Below are 18711 nucleotides of genomic sequence, written 5' to 3'. Positions count from 1 at the left end.
ACAGAAAATCAGCTGATTTATAAATGTCGTCTTAGTGATAAGGAATTAGGAGAATAATATTATAATATTTGGTATATTAAAAAACACTAATTCATCCTTAAATAACTATTTTTCCTACCAATTTTTCCACTCTCCAGAATATTACTGAGACAAAATTGTTATTTTGCTTCGTATCTAGAAATAAGCTATAACTTAAGATATATCTTTATTATGTAAGGATTTTTTTATTGATAAAAAGTTGGTGATAAACCAATTAATAGCAACGCAACAAGAAGCTTACAATACACTTTGTACATAACAGTAAACTGTAATAAATGTAGAATTAATGTTTTTTTAAAAGTAATCAATCAAAAATAAATTTAAAGTCAAATTGAAAATCAAATTGTGTTCCTGGTAACTAAAAAGGCTAGGGTGGAACGTATAGATAATGCTCGCACAGAATTGTAACCTAAAAAAGAAGGCCTATAGATAATCTGGCATAGTCTTCAATCTTAAAAGCACAATTATCTCGCAGTTCACATAAATACGTGAAAAATACTAATTTTACGCGTTTTTTCTTCAGTGAAGCTTTCCCTATGCATTATTGGATCTTGGCTATTTCATATAATTTGTAGGCCTTCTGTGTTCAATAAAGTTCAATAAAAATAAACATTTTAATATATATGATATATTTCAAATTAAGGCAAGTTAAAACTTAGTTTGAATTTTCACTATAGGAAAAGTAAAAAGTTTTTGTTTTTTTATAAAAAGATTTATATTTTTTACATTTCTTGGCATAAGTACATATGTTGTTTATGTTTTCAAACAGGTTCATACAGCTCTTGGTAAGCAATTGAAGGGTTTTTCAGTGTCCTAAAAAACATGAAGTTATGAACCTTAAGTAAAAAATTATTTAAAACCTATCTTTAACACCGACTCCCCCCACCTCCCTCCTATTAGAAAAATTCTGTAGAATAATAGACTATCGATAAAGTCGACAAAATAAAATAATGATGTATGGTTAGGTTTAACAAAAAATCTATTAAAAATTGTTGCTGGCTATAAATTAGAATATTTTTTTTGGGCTCTAGCTGCAGAATTTTCAAACAATGCAGCGTGTTTTTTGTGCCTTGAAGCCAAGGGCATGTTAGAATGATTAAAATTGTCCTAACCTGATATCCGCAGGGAGCTTGGCATAAGATTTGACTATCCCTGACAGCTTTACTGTTTTCATTCCCTAAAAATAGAAGTGCGTAGCTGTCCATAGCGCCCTAGCAAAATGGTTGTCACTGGTTTTGGCCTACCTATTATATTGACGTCAGGAAATACCCTATACCCCTTTTCTTTTCTAGGGGGTTTCTTTCCCCTTCCCTTCCTCGTTCCCTCTACTATGACGTCAATAGAATAGGTAGGCCAAAAGCTGTGACATCTATTCCCATTTTCCTAGGGCACTAAACACAGCTACTAGAAGTTGAAATATATAATCTCAAAAGCAATGGATGCCTAAAGTAGAAAAAATACTATTCAAGCCTTTTAGGAGCCTTAGGATGAGGGCAGGGAGGAGGGGACATTGGATTGTTTATTACAATAATTTCCAAAGTCTTATAATAACATTTTCTTATTCGTTGGCTTAACAAAGTTGGGGACTTTTATTAAATTTTGTTGGTTGATTCATATAGATGAACGTCCAAATGTTTCAACCACTAATTGTTATCTACAGAAGGGGTAATTTTGTGTATAATCATTAGGGGTGTACATCAATTTAACGGACATTGTCTTATGCCTTTAGATCATTGGGATGAGGGTAGATTGGATTTATAAAAATAATTCGGAGAATCCTCTAGGTATAGGATATCCGGAATACCAAAATTGTTTTTGTAAAAAAATAATTTTTAGAGATCTTCAAATTGAATAATATTATCTGTTAATAATCCTTCTATTTTTATAACACTGTTTGACTTTAGAATTGGATTCAAAGAAAATACAAGGATGACAACATCCATAAAAGCGAAGCTCTGAAACGGTAGGACAAACGAACATTAGCACTTGTATAGTGTCAGAACTGAATAATCAGAATATAGATTAAGCTCCTTATATGAATTGGTGTGCAATTAGTTTAATAGTTATACCTCAGAGGGATCTAAAGGGATAAGACAGTGGCCGATAAATTGATGTACATCCCCAATAATGACACACGAAATATTCCCTTCTGTAGATTACAATTAGTGGTTGAAACATGGGGCATTCAACTTAATGAACAAACCATTTAAAAGAAGTCGACAAAGTTGTTGAGCCAGCGAATGAGAAAACTTTATTTTAAAACATTGACCGGGGGACTAGTGTAATAAATCAGCCCAATGTCCCCTCCCTCCCTGGGAATACCTGGACAATTAACCTGTCCACATGACTTTTCCCTACCTGGTTTCTGGCATCCAGAGGGTCAGGTTTGACCGCCCGCCATAAATGAAGAGTAGCCAACACTCCACCAACTAACCGAGGAGCTGTGGCTACACACACACACCTGTCCCTACCTGGTTTCTAGCCTCCAGAGGGTCAGGTCTGACTGCCCGCCATACATGAAGAGTAGCCAGCACTCCACCAACTAACAGCACTGTGCTTCCCATGAAAATGGCTAAAATATGGATGATGAGATATGGAAGCATCTTATAGTGCCTACTAAAAAATTACGCCATACAACACAAATGACCAATAATATACCAGTATACATTTACCATTTGTCAATTACAATATATGTATACTGGCCTATAATTGGTTATTTGTATTCTATGACGTCATTTATTATTAGGCACTTTAAGCTGCTTCTTAGATACGTGATAGAGTCTCAAGAATGTTTTTCTTCATAACTCAAATCTAAAATGACTAACCCTTTGTATATTAACAATAACAATAGATCTAAAGTATAGATGTATATATACAGATAACTACCTGTCCCCATTTCCCCTTTTTCGTCTGCTAGCAAATTGTTTTCTGCTACTTGGCTGTGTTAATATTCCCGACACTATTGGTTTTTTGTTTGATTTTCAAAATCCCAATTGAGAGTCGGCACAAGGTCCATGGGATGGGGACATACAGTTATTAACCCCTTCGCCCTCTAGTGTTTTACTCTAATACAAGAACACTTTTCTTATAGTCAGATACAAGGAAAATCAGTTAAGAAGTTTAGAATCAGGCATTCTTAAAATAGTATTGTGAATATCACTCAAACTAGATTATAAGTTATAATAGGTCAGGTTAAGTTTTTAAAGCTTTGTTGTATGTGGCATGAAATATTTTTAAAACATAGGCACATGTTTCTTTTTATCAGATATAGTTTTAATTATAATATGTATGAGTTGAGGTGAAGAGCCGCGACCATGGCTCAACACGTATCGCCTCCACTCGTCGTCGGGGAGGTGATAGATTCTAATCTCAGCCCGACACCGCGTCATAACAAAGATGTTACAAATGGCTCCTGGTGCTTATATGTCCGATGTGCGACATGAACAGTTAGAGTAGGGGGCACATCTCATTACCATGCACAGTTAGGACTTCTCAGACAAAGCTCGTGCAATCAAAGGGTTGGTTATCTGTTGAATGTTACTTAACTTAATATCCTTGGGTTTAAGAAAATCGCATCCCATCACACACGGAAAATGCTCGGGATTGTCTAGATGATCACTTAAAAAATAGAAGAGGAATTCGCCCTAACGAGTTAAGGTATAAGTTGAGGTGAGTTGTATAGTAGCTTTCAAACTTACCCAGGGACAAGGTAATTTCCATGGCTTTCATCTCAGTGCTAATGTTCTCAAAGTAGACAAAATCCTTGGGACCCTGAATATTAATTTGTCAGTATTAACTTTTAGGAAAGGATTATACATCAGTAGAAAAAAACTTATTGCCTTCGGCCATTATATTAAACAGCAAACATTACTGTATATTTTTTTTCTGCCGGACCAAATTATAAAATTTTCTAGTCTAACCTATGTTAGGGTTACTATAGCCTTACCTAAAAATAAGAAATATGACTGGAAAAATCTAATTTCTCTACTAGCTTTAGAAACCAACGAGATCCTTCGGTACACACAGACGGACAGATATAAAAACACACAAACAACCAACCTGTTACTTTTACATAAGGATACATTTGAAATAAATTTAAAATGATTAGAAATTTTTAGATGCTGTGAGAATTGGTGCAAAAAATATGACGTAACAAAAAAAATTAGCCAATGAGAGGCCGTTATTGACCAATGGCGGCAATGGTAGTGGCCGCCATTGGTCAATAACGGCCTCTCATTGGCTAATTTTTTTTGTTACGTCATATTTTTTGCACCAATTCTCACAGCATCAAATTTTTATACCTTTTGTGATCCGTTTCCCTGTCCTAAAAATATTAAAACAATAGAATATAAATTTCCGGAAAGGTTTTGAAATCGATAGGACGATTTTATCACCACCAAATTAAAGTTTGAATTATCTGTTTCGGATACAAATAAAATTGTAGTAAAGAAACACTTTTAAAAATTTTATCTTAAAAATGTTCAGATATGCCTGTTAAAGAATGTTAAAGAAAAAGTAGAAAAAATAATTTGGGTAAGGTCGTTTTCTTTAGGGGCGATTTCACTTGGAATAGTGGTGGTACTCTCGCCTAAGATAGTAATAAACCTTCCCAGAACCTATGAGAAGATACATTGAAATGTAGAATCATATAACGGTTCAGCGGTTAGCAAGATCATTCGGTAAACACAGATAGAAAGACATCCTGTAACTTTTACATAAGAATATGTTAAAGTAGTAGGATGTTTCCGTCTACGTGTATCTGCTCTATGCCAGAAGCAACTTTGTATTGAACAAGGATGACAACATCCATAAAAGCGATGCTCTTAAACGGTAGGACAAACAAACATTAAAAACTTGTAGATTGTCAGATTTAAAAAAGCAGAATATAAATGAATAAGTCTTAACAAAATTGTAAATAGATTTGTTGCAAAACTGCCTTACAAACAAACATTAAAAACTTGTAGATTGTCAGATTTAAAAAAGCAGAATATAAATGAATAAGTCTTAACAAAATTGTAAATAGATTTGTTGCAAAACTGCCTTAATAAAGGATACTGTTTAAGGACATACTTTTATGTTAAGGCCTTAATTATAGGGATGCTTTACTATAATAATCATTTTACCAAAAATCAGATGAATAGGATAATTATGTTGTCACATAAAACTTGTTGTTATAAAGGTTAAAAGCAACATACTTTAAATGGAAATACGAACTTTCGATTATACAGTTGCTACGCTTTAAAAAAAAACTACACAAACATTTGTCAATTACTAACCTATTTCTCTGACTTGTATAAGGAGTTGTTCTTTTTCAACCTCAACGACATTGTTTGGATATTCAACATAGTCCAGAGATGTATCTACAGCTACAACCTCATCTATAAAGAACAAGAATGAATGTACAATATATATGTGGATATTATGGCAAGGGAAAAATTGTCGTCATTTCAAGTTGCTAACATGAACATCATTTATTGGCCAGTTTGTTCATCCAGTAAAAGGGATAGGGATGGGTAAAGGAAGTTATTTTTAGTGAGCCAAAATCTTTAAAAATTTCTTGGTTAGTTATGGTTTTCTTAGCTTAGATAGAAAGGAGTATTTAAGACTTTGGGTACCCTATCTAACCTAAAAAACTTTATAGGACTTGGCCAATTATTTTTGACAACTAATTATGGCTCGGCAGCCGCACACCAGATACCTGGTACCGGCTGCCGAGCCTTGCTACTACCTGATAAATCATAATCATTCTTCAACTTCAACTGAAATATTTAAAAATTATTAATTGTAATGTTTTACAAAGAATTGGGATGAATTGTTAAATTTTGGGATTAAAATAGTTTATTTTTGTATGATTATTAATATTCATATATTTATTTTTTAAATCTTTTGACCAATGTGTTTAAAAGAAACTTATTAAGTAATCATAGAGAGAATACAGTATTTTTTAAAAATAATACTTTAATTTACAAACTTTCTGTTATTTTCTCTGTATGACCTTGCACCTTTGTAGGTTGTTTTTTTACCTAACAATGCATGGCAAAAATAAGAATGACAACATTTATAAAAGCGAAGCTCTGAAACGGTATGATAAACGAACATTACCACTTATACAGTGTCAGAACTGAATAAGCATAACATAAATGTATAAGTCAAAACAAAATTGTAAGTAAATTTGTTGCAAAACAGGATACTATCTAAGGACATACTTTTAGGACTTTATTATAGAGATGCTTTGCTCATAACATTGTACCTTGTTGTTATAGGAATCATTATTTTAAAAATCATACTGATAGGATAATTATATCATTCAAAATTTTGTTGTCAAAAAGTTAAAAATCAGCATGTTTCAAATGGACGTAAAGACTTGATGGTAACAATTATAGTGTTGCTATGCTTCCTAAATTGTACCTAAATGTTGTATTATTCTAAATTACCTCTGAGAGTTGATTGTAGTCAATTTCATAATCATCAATGATATGATCTTTGACTATATTCTGTTCCATAAGAATTGCTTCTTCTACAAGGTCGTAATCATCTTCTTCTACCTTCACTGATGGATAAAAACTAGTTTTAATCAAAATAAAAAAAATATTTTCAGCCTAATTGCTGCACCTGCCAAAGCTATTTATAGTGCTTATTTAAAATGACGTCATTTTTTCCTACCATTGGTCAATTAAAATGTATACTGGACAGCACTTGATAATTTAGTCTGTGTAATGTCCTATGATAGGTCATTTGTATTGCATGACGTCATTTTTTTATAGGCATTATAAAAAACTTCACAGCAGCCTTTGCTGATTTTTAAAAAGTCGCAGCCGTATTTAAGCCGCATTTGCAACCCAAAATATTTTTCCAGAACAGGTAAATTTTATATTAAATAAATATTTTGACTCCCAGGTAAAAAACTTTGGGGATAAGGATAAAATCATTTCAGCGCACTTTGCGTGCCCAGTTACCCTTCCCTCCTCCCTCTCCCTTCCTAAATAAAAAGCTTGTAAGTCCTTTATCTGTAGCTACATCTAAAAAATACAATTTGTTCAAACAATGACTTCTTTTTTGTCTGATATAACCCAAAACGTAAAACCAAAGAAATATCGGGTGACAACGCCTCTTAAGGGGCTGTTCGTTGTATTTCCGCAGTAGCTTTTGATAGCTTATTTCAGGTTAAGTTAAGTTTGGTTTGGTGATTAGTTTGATCAGAGCCCCCCGCAGGGTTAGAAATAGGAGAAAAACTACTGTGAAAATACGACAAAACACGCCCCTTAAGAGGCGTTGTCACGAAAGGGACTATACCCGAAATATCTTTTTCTTGTTTTGATAATCTATTCTGCTAAAACGACTTACAATTTGTAATACTTTTTAAGTACACAAGAGTTAAATAAACAAAATTAAAGATAACAGTTCATTTAATATTTTAAAAGTACTTATCTTTTATAATTTTTTTTCTGAGTAAAAATAATATCTTTTAGGAAAAGACATATCAATAACAATTGAAACAACAGATCTATAGTATAGATGTATTTACAGATAATAATATTCCCGACACCATTGGTTGATTTTAACAGACCCAATTGAAAGTTGCACAAGGTCATTAGGGGAATTCCCCTTCTCCCTCTAGTGTTTTTCTCTAATATTGAAACAATTATAAGGTTAAGAACAAGGATGACAACAAACAAAGCTTGCTGACTAAAGAAAATGGGAAAGGATAACATATACATGACCTACAAGATATTCTAGTATTGGGTATTGGGGGAATTAGAACAACTTCTTCTTTGGCGAGGCATCTGTCCATGACACTATAGGGTCAGATCAAACAACAAGGGTTAAGTAATTTAAGCAAAGAGTCTTTTTCTGTCCTAAAACCTAACAGTCAAGTCTTATTGCAGTAGCACCTGTTTAGAAGCCAAAGCATCCCATACTCTTATTTTTTAATGTCAATTTTCTGGTTTAGCAGCAGTATGTACTACTTTTACGTTTGGTCACATTTTGAAATTAAATAGTTGTTTCGCTGCGTAGAATAATGCCAAGTTTCATATAAATCAGATGATTCCACTGCTGCGTACTCATGTACAGAACGTAATTAAAGAAAATCCCTAATATTTACCTTGATCATCCAGGTTCTTGTTGATTGAATCAAGCATACCACTCAAATAAAACTCTGCCTAAAATTTATGGTTTTTAACATTTCTAAAATAAAATAGTCAAGGATCTTGTGGGTTACCAACAGTGGCGTGCGAAGCACCTTGTCTAGGGGGGGGCATTTTGAAGATTTTGTAAAATTTTGCCCCCCCCTAAATCAAAGTGCCCCGGGGGGGCACTTTGCTTTAGGGGGGGGCATTTTGATTATATATACTAATTTTAAATAAGGGCGTTTTAAGGGGTGGGATTATTTGATTATGGGCCTCCTAGTCCTTATCCCTTCTTCCCCATCCCTTCCCCCATCCCTATTTCCCATTTATATCCCACATCTCTTCCCCCCCATCTCTTCCCCCCTCATCTCTTCCCCCCCATCTCTTCCCTCCCTCATCTCTTCCCCCCCCCCCATCTCTTCTCCCCCATCCCTTCTCCCCACGCTGCAATGACCGAAGGGAAGGGAGCTAGAAAGCATCTTCAAAAAAATAGTACAGAAGATAAATTAACACCCCCCCCCCCCTCCACCACAAAACATTTTTAATGGGTGGAAGGGGATGTTATAAAATCTCAGCAGGAAGGATGAATAACCCCATTAAAAAAAATTGGGGGGGGGGGGGGAGATAAAAACACCCATTTTGGAAATAATTTACCAAAAATTAACCTAATATGAGAAAATGATATTAAATATTTCTTTATTGTTTGACAACAAGGATGACAACATCTTTAAGTAGCCAAGCACAAAAAATCATTAATAAGAATACAGACAAGTAGATTTAAAGAGCATCTGTTGAAATAAATATATATTTTAGGTAGAAAAAGTCACAAATCCTTTTTCCTGTATGTTGTGTGATGACAGTCAAAGTAAATTACATACTGGATGCTCGAAACAGCAAGAAATTTTATTTTTTTTAATATTATAATCCACAAAAAATCTATTGTACCATAAAAACCAAAGATATAATGAACTGTGTAAAAAATAAAAAAAATTACTTGTCCTTTCATTGTGATAAAAAGCAGAAAGGGCGCGAAGCGCAAATTTTTTTCTTCAAATATGCAGGGAGGGAGGGGTTTTTGGGCTATTTATTACACTAGTCCCCAATATTTCATAGCAGAAACCATTTGGAAGGGTGCGAAGCGCAAATTTTTTTCTTCAAATATGCAGGAAGGGAGGGGTTTTTGGGCTATTTATTACACTAGTCCCCAATATTTCATAGCAGAAACCATTTGGAAGGGCGCGAAGCGCAAATTTTTTTCTTCAAATATGCAGTAAGGGAGGGTTTTTTGGGCTATTTATTACACTAGTCCCCAATATTTCATAGCAGAAACCATTTGGAAGGGAGCGAAGCGCAAATTTTTTTCTTCAAATATGCAGGGAGGGAGGTTTTTTTGGGCTATTTATTACACTAGTCCCCAATATTTCATATAAAATTTTCTTATTCGTTGGCTCAACAACTTTGGGGACTTTAATGGAATTTTGATTGGTTGGTTAATTAAGTCGAGTTTCCATACATTTCATCCACTAATTGTAATCTATATAAGGTAATTTTGTGTATCATCATTGGGGATGTACATAATTTCTTTGGTAAAAAGTTTATATTATACAAAATAAAATACTTCCTATAACCTGGTTTGTTATGTTCAGTGAAAAAAGATTATAACCTAATTTCTACACTAATTAAAAAATTTGGTAAGGTTAAATGAATAGTAACTGTCTGTTTGGCGCGAAGCGCCAAAATTTTTTTTTGGAGTATTTCTTGATCTTTTTTTTTGGTAACTGGGATAGTTTTGCTTTTTGTAGGGTAGGGGGCAAAAAGGGGCATTTTTGTTGACCAGGGGGGGGCAAAATGGGGCATTTTTAAACATTTAGGGGGGGGGGGGCAGGGGGGGCGGTTGCTAGGGGGGGCGGCAGGGGGGGGCGTTTTGGTCGCTAGGGGGGGGGGGGGCGATTGCCCCAAATGCCCCCTTCGGTTCGCACGCCACTGGTTACCAATGCACGATAGATTGATATACAATACATCCCCAATGATAATTTACTACTTCTGTAGAGTTTTTTAGCAAACTAACAAGATTACGTGATTTTAAAACTTTTAAATCAGTTTAATTTACAATTCAATGTCCCCCCTCTGCTTGTAAATAAGTTTACAGCACATTTACAAGTCTTATATTAAAAGACCTGTTTTGTTGGCTCCTGCCATCTAGGATTTCTTTTCAAAGGGGAAGGGAAAGCAGAAAAATAGACTTTAATCTAACATTTAATGCAAGCCTAAAACAATCCGGGGACCCAGGTAAAGCTTTCATGAAAAAGAGTACCTTATCAGTTGAAAAGCTACTAAAGTTTTAAGCTACAGATAAAGAACCTTACTACTTTCTATGGATCACTTAAAGATACGCCCCTTGAGGCCTAAAAAGCACTTGAGAAAGGAAAGGGGGATAACGACTCTCCACATTTCATTTGGCTTGAAGAAAAAAAAGTAAATTTTTTTCAGACGAGTGGATTTTTTCCATGGACGACTTGGAGTGGTAGAGGTTAAAACTGTTCCTTGACCTATATTATTAGCTTCACTGTAAAGAAGAAACAGGTCGGTCTTGCAGTTAGCAAGATCTTAAGATACAAACAGATAGACATCCTGTTACTCAAACTAACCTTTTCTAGAGTATGAACATCGTCAGTGACACCTAAAACATAAGGAAAGCCATGATCGGTAATTTAGACATGTTAGAACTGTTTAATTATTTATCGCATCGTATTATAAACAGATATCCGCGGATATAAAAATGTACAATTATAAGATTTAAACTAGTTTTGTTAGCCCTGATAAGGCACGTGCTAACAAAACTGGTTTTAATATTATGATTGTAATGTACACTAGTTTTGTATTTGTAGAAAACTTGATATAATGCGATACATGATTTACAGTATGGCCTAGATCTGTCGATAATCCAGTGGATATTAATCCGTTTCAAAGCCATTCGGGAAAAGTTTATACCTGAAGATTTAGAATCTTGCAAGGGAACATTCACATTAGCATTTTCATTGGGTACATCATCAAGAAGACCATTCTTGTCGATGGCATCCAGCATACCAGTCAGATAATAGTCAGCCTAATTGGATTACTTTCTCTAAGCTGTTTATAGTGCCTATAAAAATGCTGTCATATTGGCCTACCATTGGTCAATTAAAATGTTTACTGGCCTGTCATTGGTAATTCAGTCTGTGTATTTTCATTGTCATTGGTCATTTGTAATGTATAACGTCATTTTTATAGGCACTATATATCAGAGCTTCTACTATCTAACTTAACATACATGCATAGACGTCCAAGGGGGGGGTTATGGGGCGATTACCCCCCCCCCCCCAAACGATTTTGGGGGTGCCGTAGTTTTTTTCAGTTTACCCCCCCAATTTAAAATTTACCCCTACCCTGGCGGTGCCGTAGGCACCCCCAACCATTTAGGAGGGGGTATTTACACCCCCCAAACAATTTTGGGGGGGTGAATACCCCCCCCCAAAATAAAAAATTTTCAATACTAAATATTTAATAAAATTTAAATTACCCCCCCCAAAAACTTTACCCCGGGGATAAATTTTGGGGGGGGTAAACTAAATTTACCCCCCCCCCCCCCAACAGACTTCAGGGGGGGTAATTACCCCCCCCAAGCAAATTTTACCCCCGGGGTAAAAATTTTGGGGGGGGTAAAAAAAAATTTTGGCGCGCTTCGCGCGACATTTTACCCCCCCCCCAAATACGAATTACCCCCCCCCTTAAAATTTTTTACCCCCCCCCCAAAAAAATAGCTTGAACGTCTATGCATACATGTTCTATAATAGATATCTATCACATCCTATTATAGGCACTCTTCCGCGGATAGAAAATGAAAAATTATAGGATCAATGTCCCCATGGATCAATAAAACAGGTATTTTTTTGTATGCACTTTATTTGATTTTGACGAGGAAATTTTTATTCTTCTCAGTATGGGTCAGAACCGGTTCTAATCCAGGGGATTTTAATAAAAAGTAACAGGATGAATTTCTGTGTGTTATGCTTTCTGTCTTTGTGCAGACACCCCCCCCCCCCCCCTACTTTTTTTCCTTTTCCTTTCAAAACATAAAGTTTTATTTAAAACCTACAATTAGAAAGCACGGACCTTTTCCAAAGTATGTACATCTTCTTTCTTCACATCTGCACCTTTCACTGCATCAACTAAATGAAGCAGCTTATAGTGCCTAATAAAAAATGACGTCATACAATACAAATGACCAATGATAGGCCAGTATACATTCTAATTGACCAATTGTAGAATATTTACTTACCCATCATACATTGGTTATTTGTATTGTATGGCGTCATTTTTTATTAGGTTCTAAAAGCTGCTTAAATGGAGACAGAATGTATAAAACACAAATCATAAACAATTATGTGTTATTATTGTGTAACTTGCTTGTTAAGGACATAATTACGCGGCAAAAAATCCTACTGTAATAATTTGGGCCTGTTTTTGACCAAGGCATTCCCCGTTCATTAATTATTAATGCTATACACATGACAAAGCTTCAGTAGTAACCATTTTTAACGTCTTTATTTGTAATGAAAGAAATTATTAAATAGACAAACCCTATTAATTGATTGCTATATACTTTAAAGTAAAATAATAGAGAGGAAAGGGGTTAAATAACTGTATGTCTCCAACCCGTGGACTCTGCATCGACTTTCAATTGTGTCTTTGAAATATTAGCACAGTTAAGTCGCTACAAATTAGCAGAAAGCCGTTTGCTAGCAGACGAAAAAGGTCTCCAACACTGCATCCAGGTAGTTGTCTGGGTTGTTAAAGATAGTCAAAAATAAGATACCTTCAATATTAGTGTCATCAGGAGCTTCAAAATAGTCGGCATTGGTTAAAATTGTTTCCTTAATACAAAAATATTAACTCTACATAAACAGATTTTTGACCAAACCATTCTGGCGGGCACAGGATGCCAGCCAATCTTGCAGGGTCATCCAGTTACAGAGCAAAAGTATTTCAGACTTTTTTTTGATAAAGTACTGAAACATCCATAACAATAAGAAATAATAAAAAATATTAGCGTCCAAGACTACTTTAGGTTCAAAGTATGAACCTTCAGGTCTTAAGCAAACTTTATCTCATAAAATTTGTTTCCTGGCAAATACAAATTTTGTAAAGATCCGCCGCCGTTTTCCCGCCCTCCGCCGTAGAATATAGGAAAATATAGAACAAAAAAATTTCTGGAAAAGGAAATCACATACAGATTTTTGGAACGCTAGCTATAGTAAAATATTATTAATGGAGGTAACATTTTTTTGCCCTACAGCTGAGTGCTCAAACTTTTGAAATGATTGCGTTGACAAAGGAATAGCTTTACCTTTGAGTTTTCATTGTCCAATACATAATCATCCTGGAGTTTAAAATATCATTCCTCCCCAAAGGATGTTGTTTGATTTATCTTTCATTGTCCTATTCCTGTATTCTCAGCAACATATTTTGTTTTGACAAGGGATTTAAAGGGATAAGACAATAGACGATGATTATCATAAAAAAGATTATCCCTAATATAGATTAAAATGATTAAGTCCTTTTTAAAAACTTTATGAACTTGTTAATTTTCCCCAATGTTTTTAATCTACCTAAGGCGGTATCTATGTTGTCGTATTCCGAGGAAGATTTACTTATAGTCCTATCCTTGAATGCCTGATAAGTATATATTAATTTTTATATAAGAGGTTAACTCACAAACAAAATATGAATTTTACATATTTTTTTCAGAAACTACAAATTGGCTCGAGCATGTTAAGTCTCTTCAGATGTAAATGAAAAATTTTGTTATTTGGAAATTGAATGATATTTTTCCTGGGAAGCTTCGATACTTTCATACAAGTAGTCCTGTCCTCTCACACTGTAATAACAATAGTCATGCAAAGTCAAGAAAATGTAAGGTACACCTATCTGCTAAGATATAACTAACTGGAATTAAAGACCTATTTTGGGGGTAAATATACAAGTATTGTTTTAAATCCCTTCTCCTCAGAAAATTTACTTTGGAGGAGGGGGGGGGGGGGGGGTGTGAGGTGGTGTAGGTACCCCTCTAGATTTTTTTTGTAGGGTGTTGGATTGCAAATGAGATTTTGGTGTTTAAAATTTAACTCATCGCACTAAAGACAGCTTTTCGTGAATATTAAAATGAATCATAAGATTAAAACCAGTTTTCCAGTACTATTTTATATATAGCTTAACCGGAATAAAAATCATATCAATATAGCGGTCAACGAGATCTTTTAGCACAAACACACATTGACACACATACTTCCCCTTTTTACATAAAGAAATGTAAAATAAAATTTAAAAAATACCTTACAAATAGGATAAAAAATGCAAGAGCTCTCAGTTTCATTTTTGTCACGTCAATTTTTCATAACACAAGTAAAATAAACATCTAAATTACTGGCTCTACTTTATTAGTTCTAGCTTCGTGGAATATGATTTCTATCAGGGATCTAAAGGGATAAGACAATTGTCGATTAATTGTTGTACACATCCAAACAAAATTATTCCTCCTGTAGCGTGTAATAAGTAGTTGAAACTTTTTGACAATCAACTTAATAAACCAACCAATCAAAATTTAACAAAAGTCCCCAAAGTTGTTGAGACAACAAATAACGAAAAATTTATTATAAAACTTTGGGGACTAGTTTATAAACAGTCCAATGTCCCCTGCCTCCCTGGATTTCTCTGGCTGTAACAAATGAAAGATAAGGGAGATACACTTTTTTTTTACAAATAAATATTAACAAGGATAGTTGTGTACATAGCAATAAGAAACGTTATAAACGTCCTAGGAGGAGGGGGGGGGGGAGGATAAATGGATAAACCACTGATTTTACCCCCTTCAAGATTTGAAACCCTTAATTTTATTCCCCTTTGAAAACGCTTGAACATCCTTGCAGGCCTTCTCCCTTTTTCAACCCCCTGAGGGTTTACTTTTTACAACCCCCTGGTGAATCGCTGTGCACGCCACTGTCAATATATATTTACATTTTAAGGCTTTATAAGTGATGCCTTTGTACCTAATCGCCTTAGGAATAGATACCTCAATATTCAAGGGATTAAGATTATTATATCATGCATTAATTTGTGGATTTGAATCTGAAAGTTATAGAAATAAGTTTGAAATCGATAGAACAATTTTAATATGCCTAAATCAATAATTAGAACTATTAGTTACGGACTGACGGATTGAACCTAAATGCAGAAAAGCTTTATAGAAGAAGAAGTTTCCACTCTTTTAAAGAAGGTGTCTTATTTTTTATTTTTATAGCTATTCGGTGTTTTTAGTAAGTAGTAGATGTAAAATTTTCCATAGAACTTAGATATGCAATCGCTTTTTTATTTAGACCTTATATTTTTAAAGTAATTTAAGTTTTAAAAAAAATTAAGTCTGTTTTAAGGTACTAAAACGCAACAAAAAAAAAGAAGAAAATTGCCATTATGAACAAAAATAGTAAGATCTTTAATTTGACACCTTACTTTTTTAATTCTGTTGAGTAATTATTGAAAAAATCTAATTTTTTTAACCCACGAGAATAAAATCTTTGAACTTGAATATATAATTACACAGGCATAAGAAATAGGTGTTCATATAAACTTTTAGAATGATAAAAATATTACAAATCGATTCTAAGCAAAATTGAAATAAAAAGTTTACAAACTAGGAAATAAACTACAATAAAAGAAATTATATGAAAATATTATATTATATTATACAGGCAACCATCTTAAATCCATGTTTGAGAGTAAAAATGGGAAGGGGGTAAAGAGGGGGTGAAAAAAGTGTTGCCTGTACAATATAATATGTTAGGCCATTTTATATTTTTTTCAATTTTATTTATTTTTTTTTTGCATATTTTTTATGCATGTGACTAAAGATCTTACTATTTTTGTTCATAATGGCAATTTTCTTCTTTTTTTGTTGTGTTTTAGTATCTTAAAACCGACTTATTTTTTTTAAAAAACTTAAATTACTTTAAAAATAAGAGGTCTGCAAAAAAAAAAACGATTGCATATCTAAATTCTATGGAAAATTTTACATCTACTACTTACTAAAACCACCGACTAGCTATAAAAATAAAAGTTATGACATCTTCTTTGTCAGAAATTGAATAAACGTGATTTTCTAGAAGTTTGATTAATTAATATTTGACTAAAATTTCAACATGACTAAAAATCGCTTAAATGAAAAGCTAAATTCAACTAGATATTTTGAAGGACAATCAGGAAGACCTAATTTCCTAATCTTAAATGTAAATTATTAAAATTAAGTATAATTCAACCCATTTGTAATTTTACTAAGTGAGTCAAAGATAAATTTAAGTAAAGAATTGAAAGATAAAGAGTCAGCTTTAATAGTTAAAACTAAAATTTTTTTATATATAAAAAAATATTCTTAAAAATAAATTCTTAACCAAAATGGAATTATCAGCTGTCGTTATTTGGTATTCGTTTTAAGTAACACAGACAGACAGACTTCTTGTTACTTTTATTAGTTTGTCTGTTTCTAGCTAAGGATCTCGTTAACTGCTGGAAAGATATGGTTCTCCTATATAGTGAAGCTTTTCATACAAGGAAGGCTCTTAACTATTATGGGGGAGGGTGGGTACCTCCACCCACAAAGAGAAATCGCCCCTGGTATATTTTTTACTTTTCTTTTAAAACTAAAATTGAATGTGGCTAGTAGACTTACCCCCCTCCCCCCCTCCCTTCCATCCAGTGTCCCTTACGGCCTCTAAGGGCGTAGCCGCTAGTACTAATTTAATTTTGATGGACACCCTTTAAAACTGAAGTTTTTGGCCAAAATATCATTATATGTGAGTTTTACATGAATAAACCATCATTTTAGTTTATGGTTTGATAAAAGATTGATTACAAAATAATTTTTAAAATCGTGACAAAATATTTTTTTTATTTTTCCGAACATACTTTTATGGATAGTACATATCTAGTAATCCAGGTTAATTTTTTCATGCCCTTTTGGAGGTGAAAACCCCCCGACAGACCAAAATATAGGGTATTACCAAAATCGGATATGTAGTGCAGAAATCTGTTCCGCTTAACAAATAATAAGGTAGCTGCGCTATAAAAAAAAGCGGATAGTTCGTTTATTCCCTGACCAGATTATAATGCTCAGATTGTTTTTGGTGGGTTAATGTTTGTGTCCCCATTAACCCTGCGGGTGCCCATTAACCCCATTAATTTACACCACTCACAGCAATTTACATACTTATATGAGTGAATATCACAATATAATATATGTATATGTATATATGATATATTGAGGGAGGGAGGAGACATTGGGCTTTTTATTACACAAGTCCCCAAAGTTTTATAGTAACGTTTTCTTTTTCGTTTACTCAAAAACATTGAGGACTTTCAATGAATTTTGCTTGTTTGGAACAATAAGTTGAGTGTACAAATGTTTCAACCACTAATTATAATATACAGAACGGATAATTTTGTGTTTAATCATTGGGGATGTACATCAATTTATCCGCCATTGTCTTATCCCTTTAGAAACCTGGTATATATTAGACTAGAGTTTAATAACAGAGAAATAAAGATAAGCTATGATTTTCAAACCAAATGTGAAATAATGGTAGCTTAGCTGCCACTTTTTTTGGTGGGGGGATAATTTTATTCAACCCTAGCAGTAGCCGAATCACGTGCACAACCTTTTAGTTATAACAACGCTTTGCGTGGTAGATATTCGTTAAAAAAATACTAGCGGCTTCGCCCCTAGCACCTAGTACTTGAATTTGAAAGGTTAGCAAAGAAAGAAAAATAGCATATAATAGCCTTAAACCATCCCGGGACTTATGTGAAGATCTCCACAAATTGGGAAATCAATCGGTTTAGTATAATTTAGAATTAAGGTAAAACTGTAATACTTTATATATTAGAACTAGCGAAAGCGCCCGTAGCGTCTAGAGGCGATATATTCATAGGGATATGGAGGGGCTAATAATACCCTGACTTATTTATAAAAAACTTAAAAGAATAGCCTAAAACCATCTCAGGACCTATAAAATGCTTTATGGTAAAGGGGAACAATATCGGTTAAGGGGTTAGCGAGATCCTTTGCTACAAACAAAAAAAACCTTACTATACTTCATATAAAAGGATATTAGAATAATTTTAATTGTATGGCAGATCATATTAATTAATGTTGGCCATTTTGTCGACGTAAATATCGGACAAATTTGCTTTTTTTTCTAAAATGATACGTAGTGTTGTGAATCCTCTTATAAAAGTAAAATGATCTGTGTCTGTCTGTGGTATGTTTATACCGAAGGAATCTGCAAACCGCTGAACTGATATGGTTCTTTTAAATGATGCGTCTTATATGTCTGTCCAGTGAGGTTTATAACTATATTGAGGGAGGGTACCTCGACACACCTAGGAGAAATCGCCCCTGAAAACTAACTCCAAAAAATTTGTCGGATTAAACTTGAAAGTTAAGGATCGAGTTATA

General features: G+C 33.8%; 1 protein-coding gene across 1 annotated transcript; it reads right to left on the bottom strand.

The window, feature by feature from the left end:
* Positions 1–651: 651 nt before the first annotated feature.
* On the bottom strand, positions 652–14662 carry LOC145326211 (uncharacterized). Its single transcript, XM_080169381.1, has 16 exons — positions 14540–14662; positions 14044–14085; positions 13555–13591; positions 13024–13081; positions 12321–12376; positions 11160–11274; positions 10817–10848; positions 8144–8201; positions 6474–6589; positions 5768–5798; positions 5316–5417; positions 4341–4363; positions 3738–3810; positions 2511–2611; positions 1152–1216; positions 652–852 (listed from the first exon to the last, which is right to left on the bottom strand). The coding sequence occupies exons 1-16, from the start codon at positions 14578–14580 to the stop codon at positions 801–803; spliced, it is 1002 nt and encodes a 333-aa protein (XP_080025507.1). The 5' UTR covers positions 14581–14662; the 3' UTR covers positions 652–800.
* Positions 14663–18711: the final 4049 nt, after the last annotated feature.

This window comes from Acartia tonsa, chromosome 8 (assembly GCF_053477335.1).
Source record: "Acartia tonsa isolate MP-2025a chromosome 8, ASM5347733v1, whole genome shotgun sequence".
Taxonomy (NCBI): Eukaryota; Metazoa; Arthropoda; class Copepoda; order Calanoida; family Acartiidae; genus Acartia; species Acartia tonsa.
The sequence above is the reverse complement of the archived record's forward strand: the minus strand, read 5'-3'. Positions and strand labels throughout refer to the sequence as shown.

Bases quoted from the DNA above. Each gene is read 5' to 3' on its own strand.
- LOC145326211 (XM_080169381.1), bottom strand. From the start codon at position 14,580: ATGAAACTGAGAGCTCTTGCATTTTTTATCCTATTTGTAAG. The intron at 11,275-12,320 runs GTCCGTGCTTTC...TAATCCAATTAG, and splicing joins ATGTACATACTTTGGAAAAG to GCTGACTATTATCTGACTGG. The intron at 2,612-3,737 runs GTAAGTTTGAAA...TCCATATTTTAG, and splicing joins GGAAATTACCTTGTCCCTGG to CCATTTTCATGGGAAGCACA.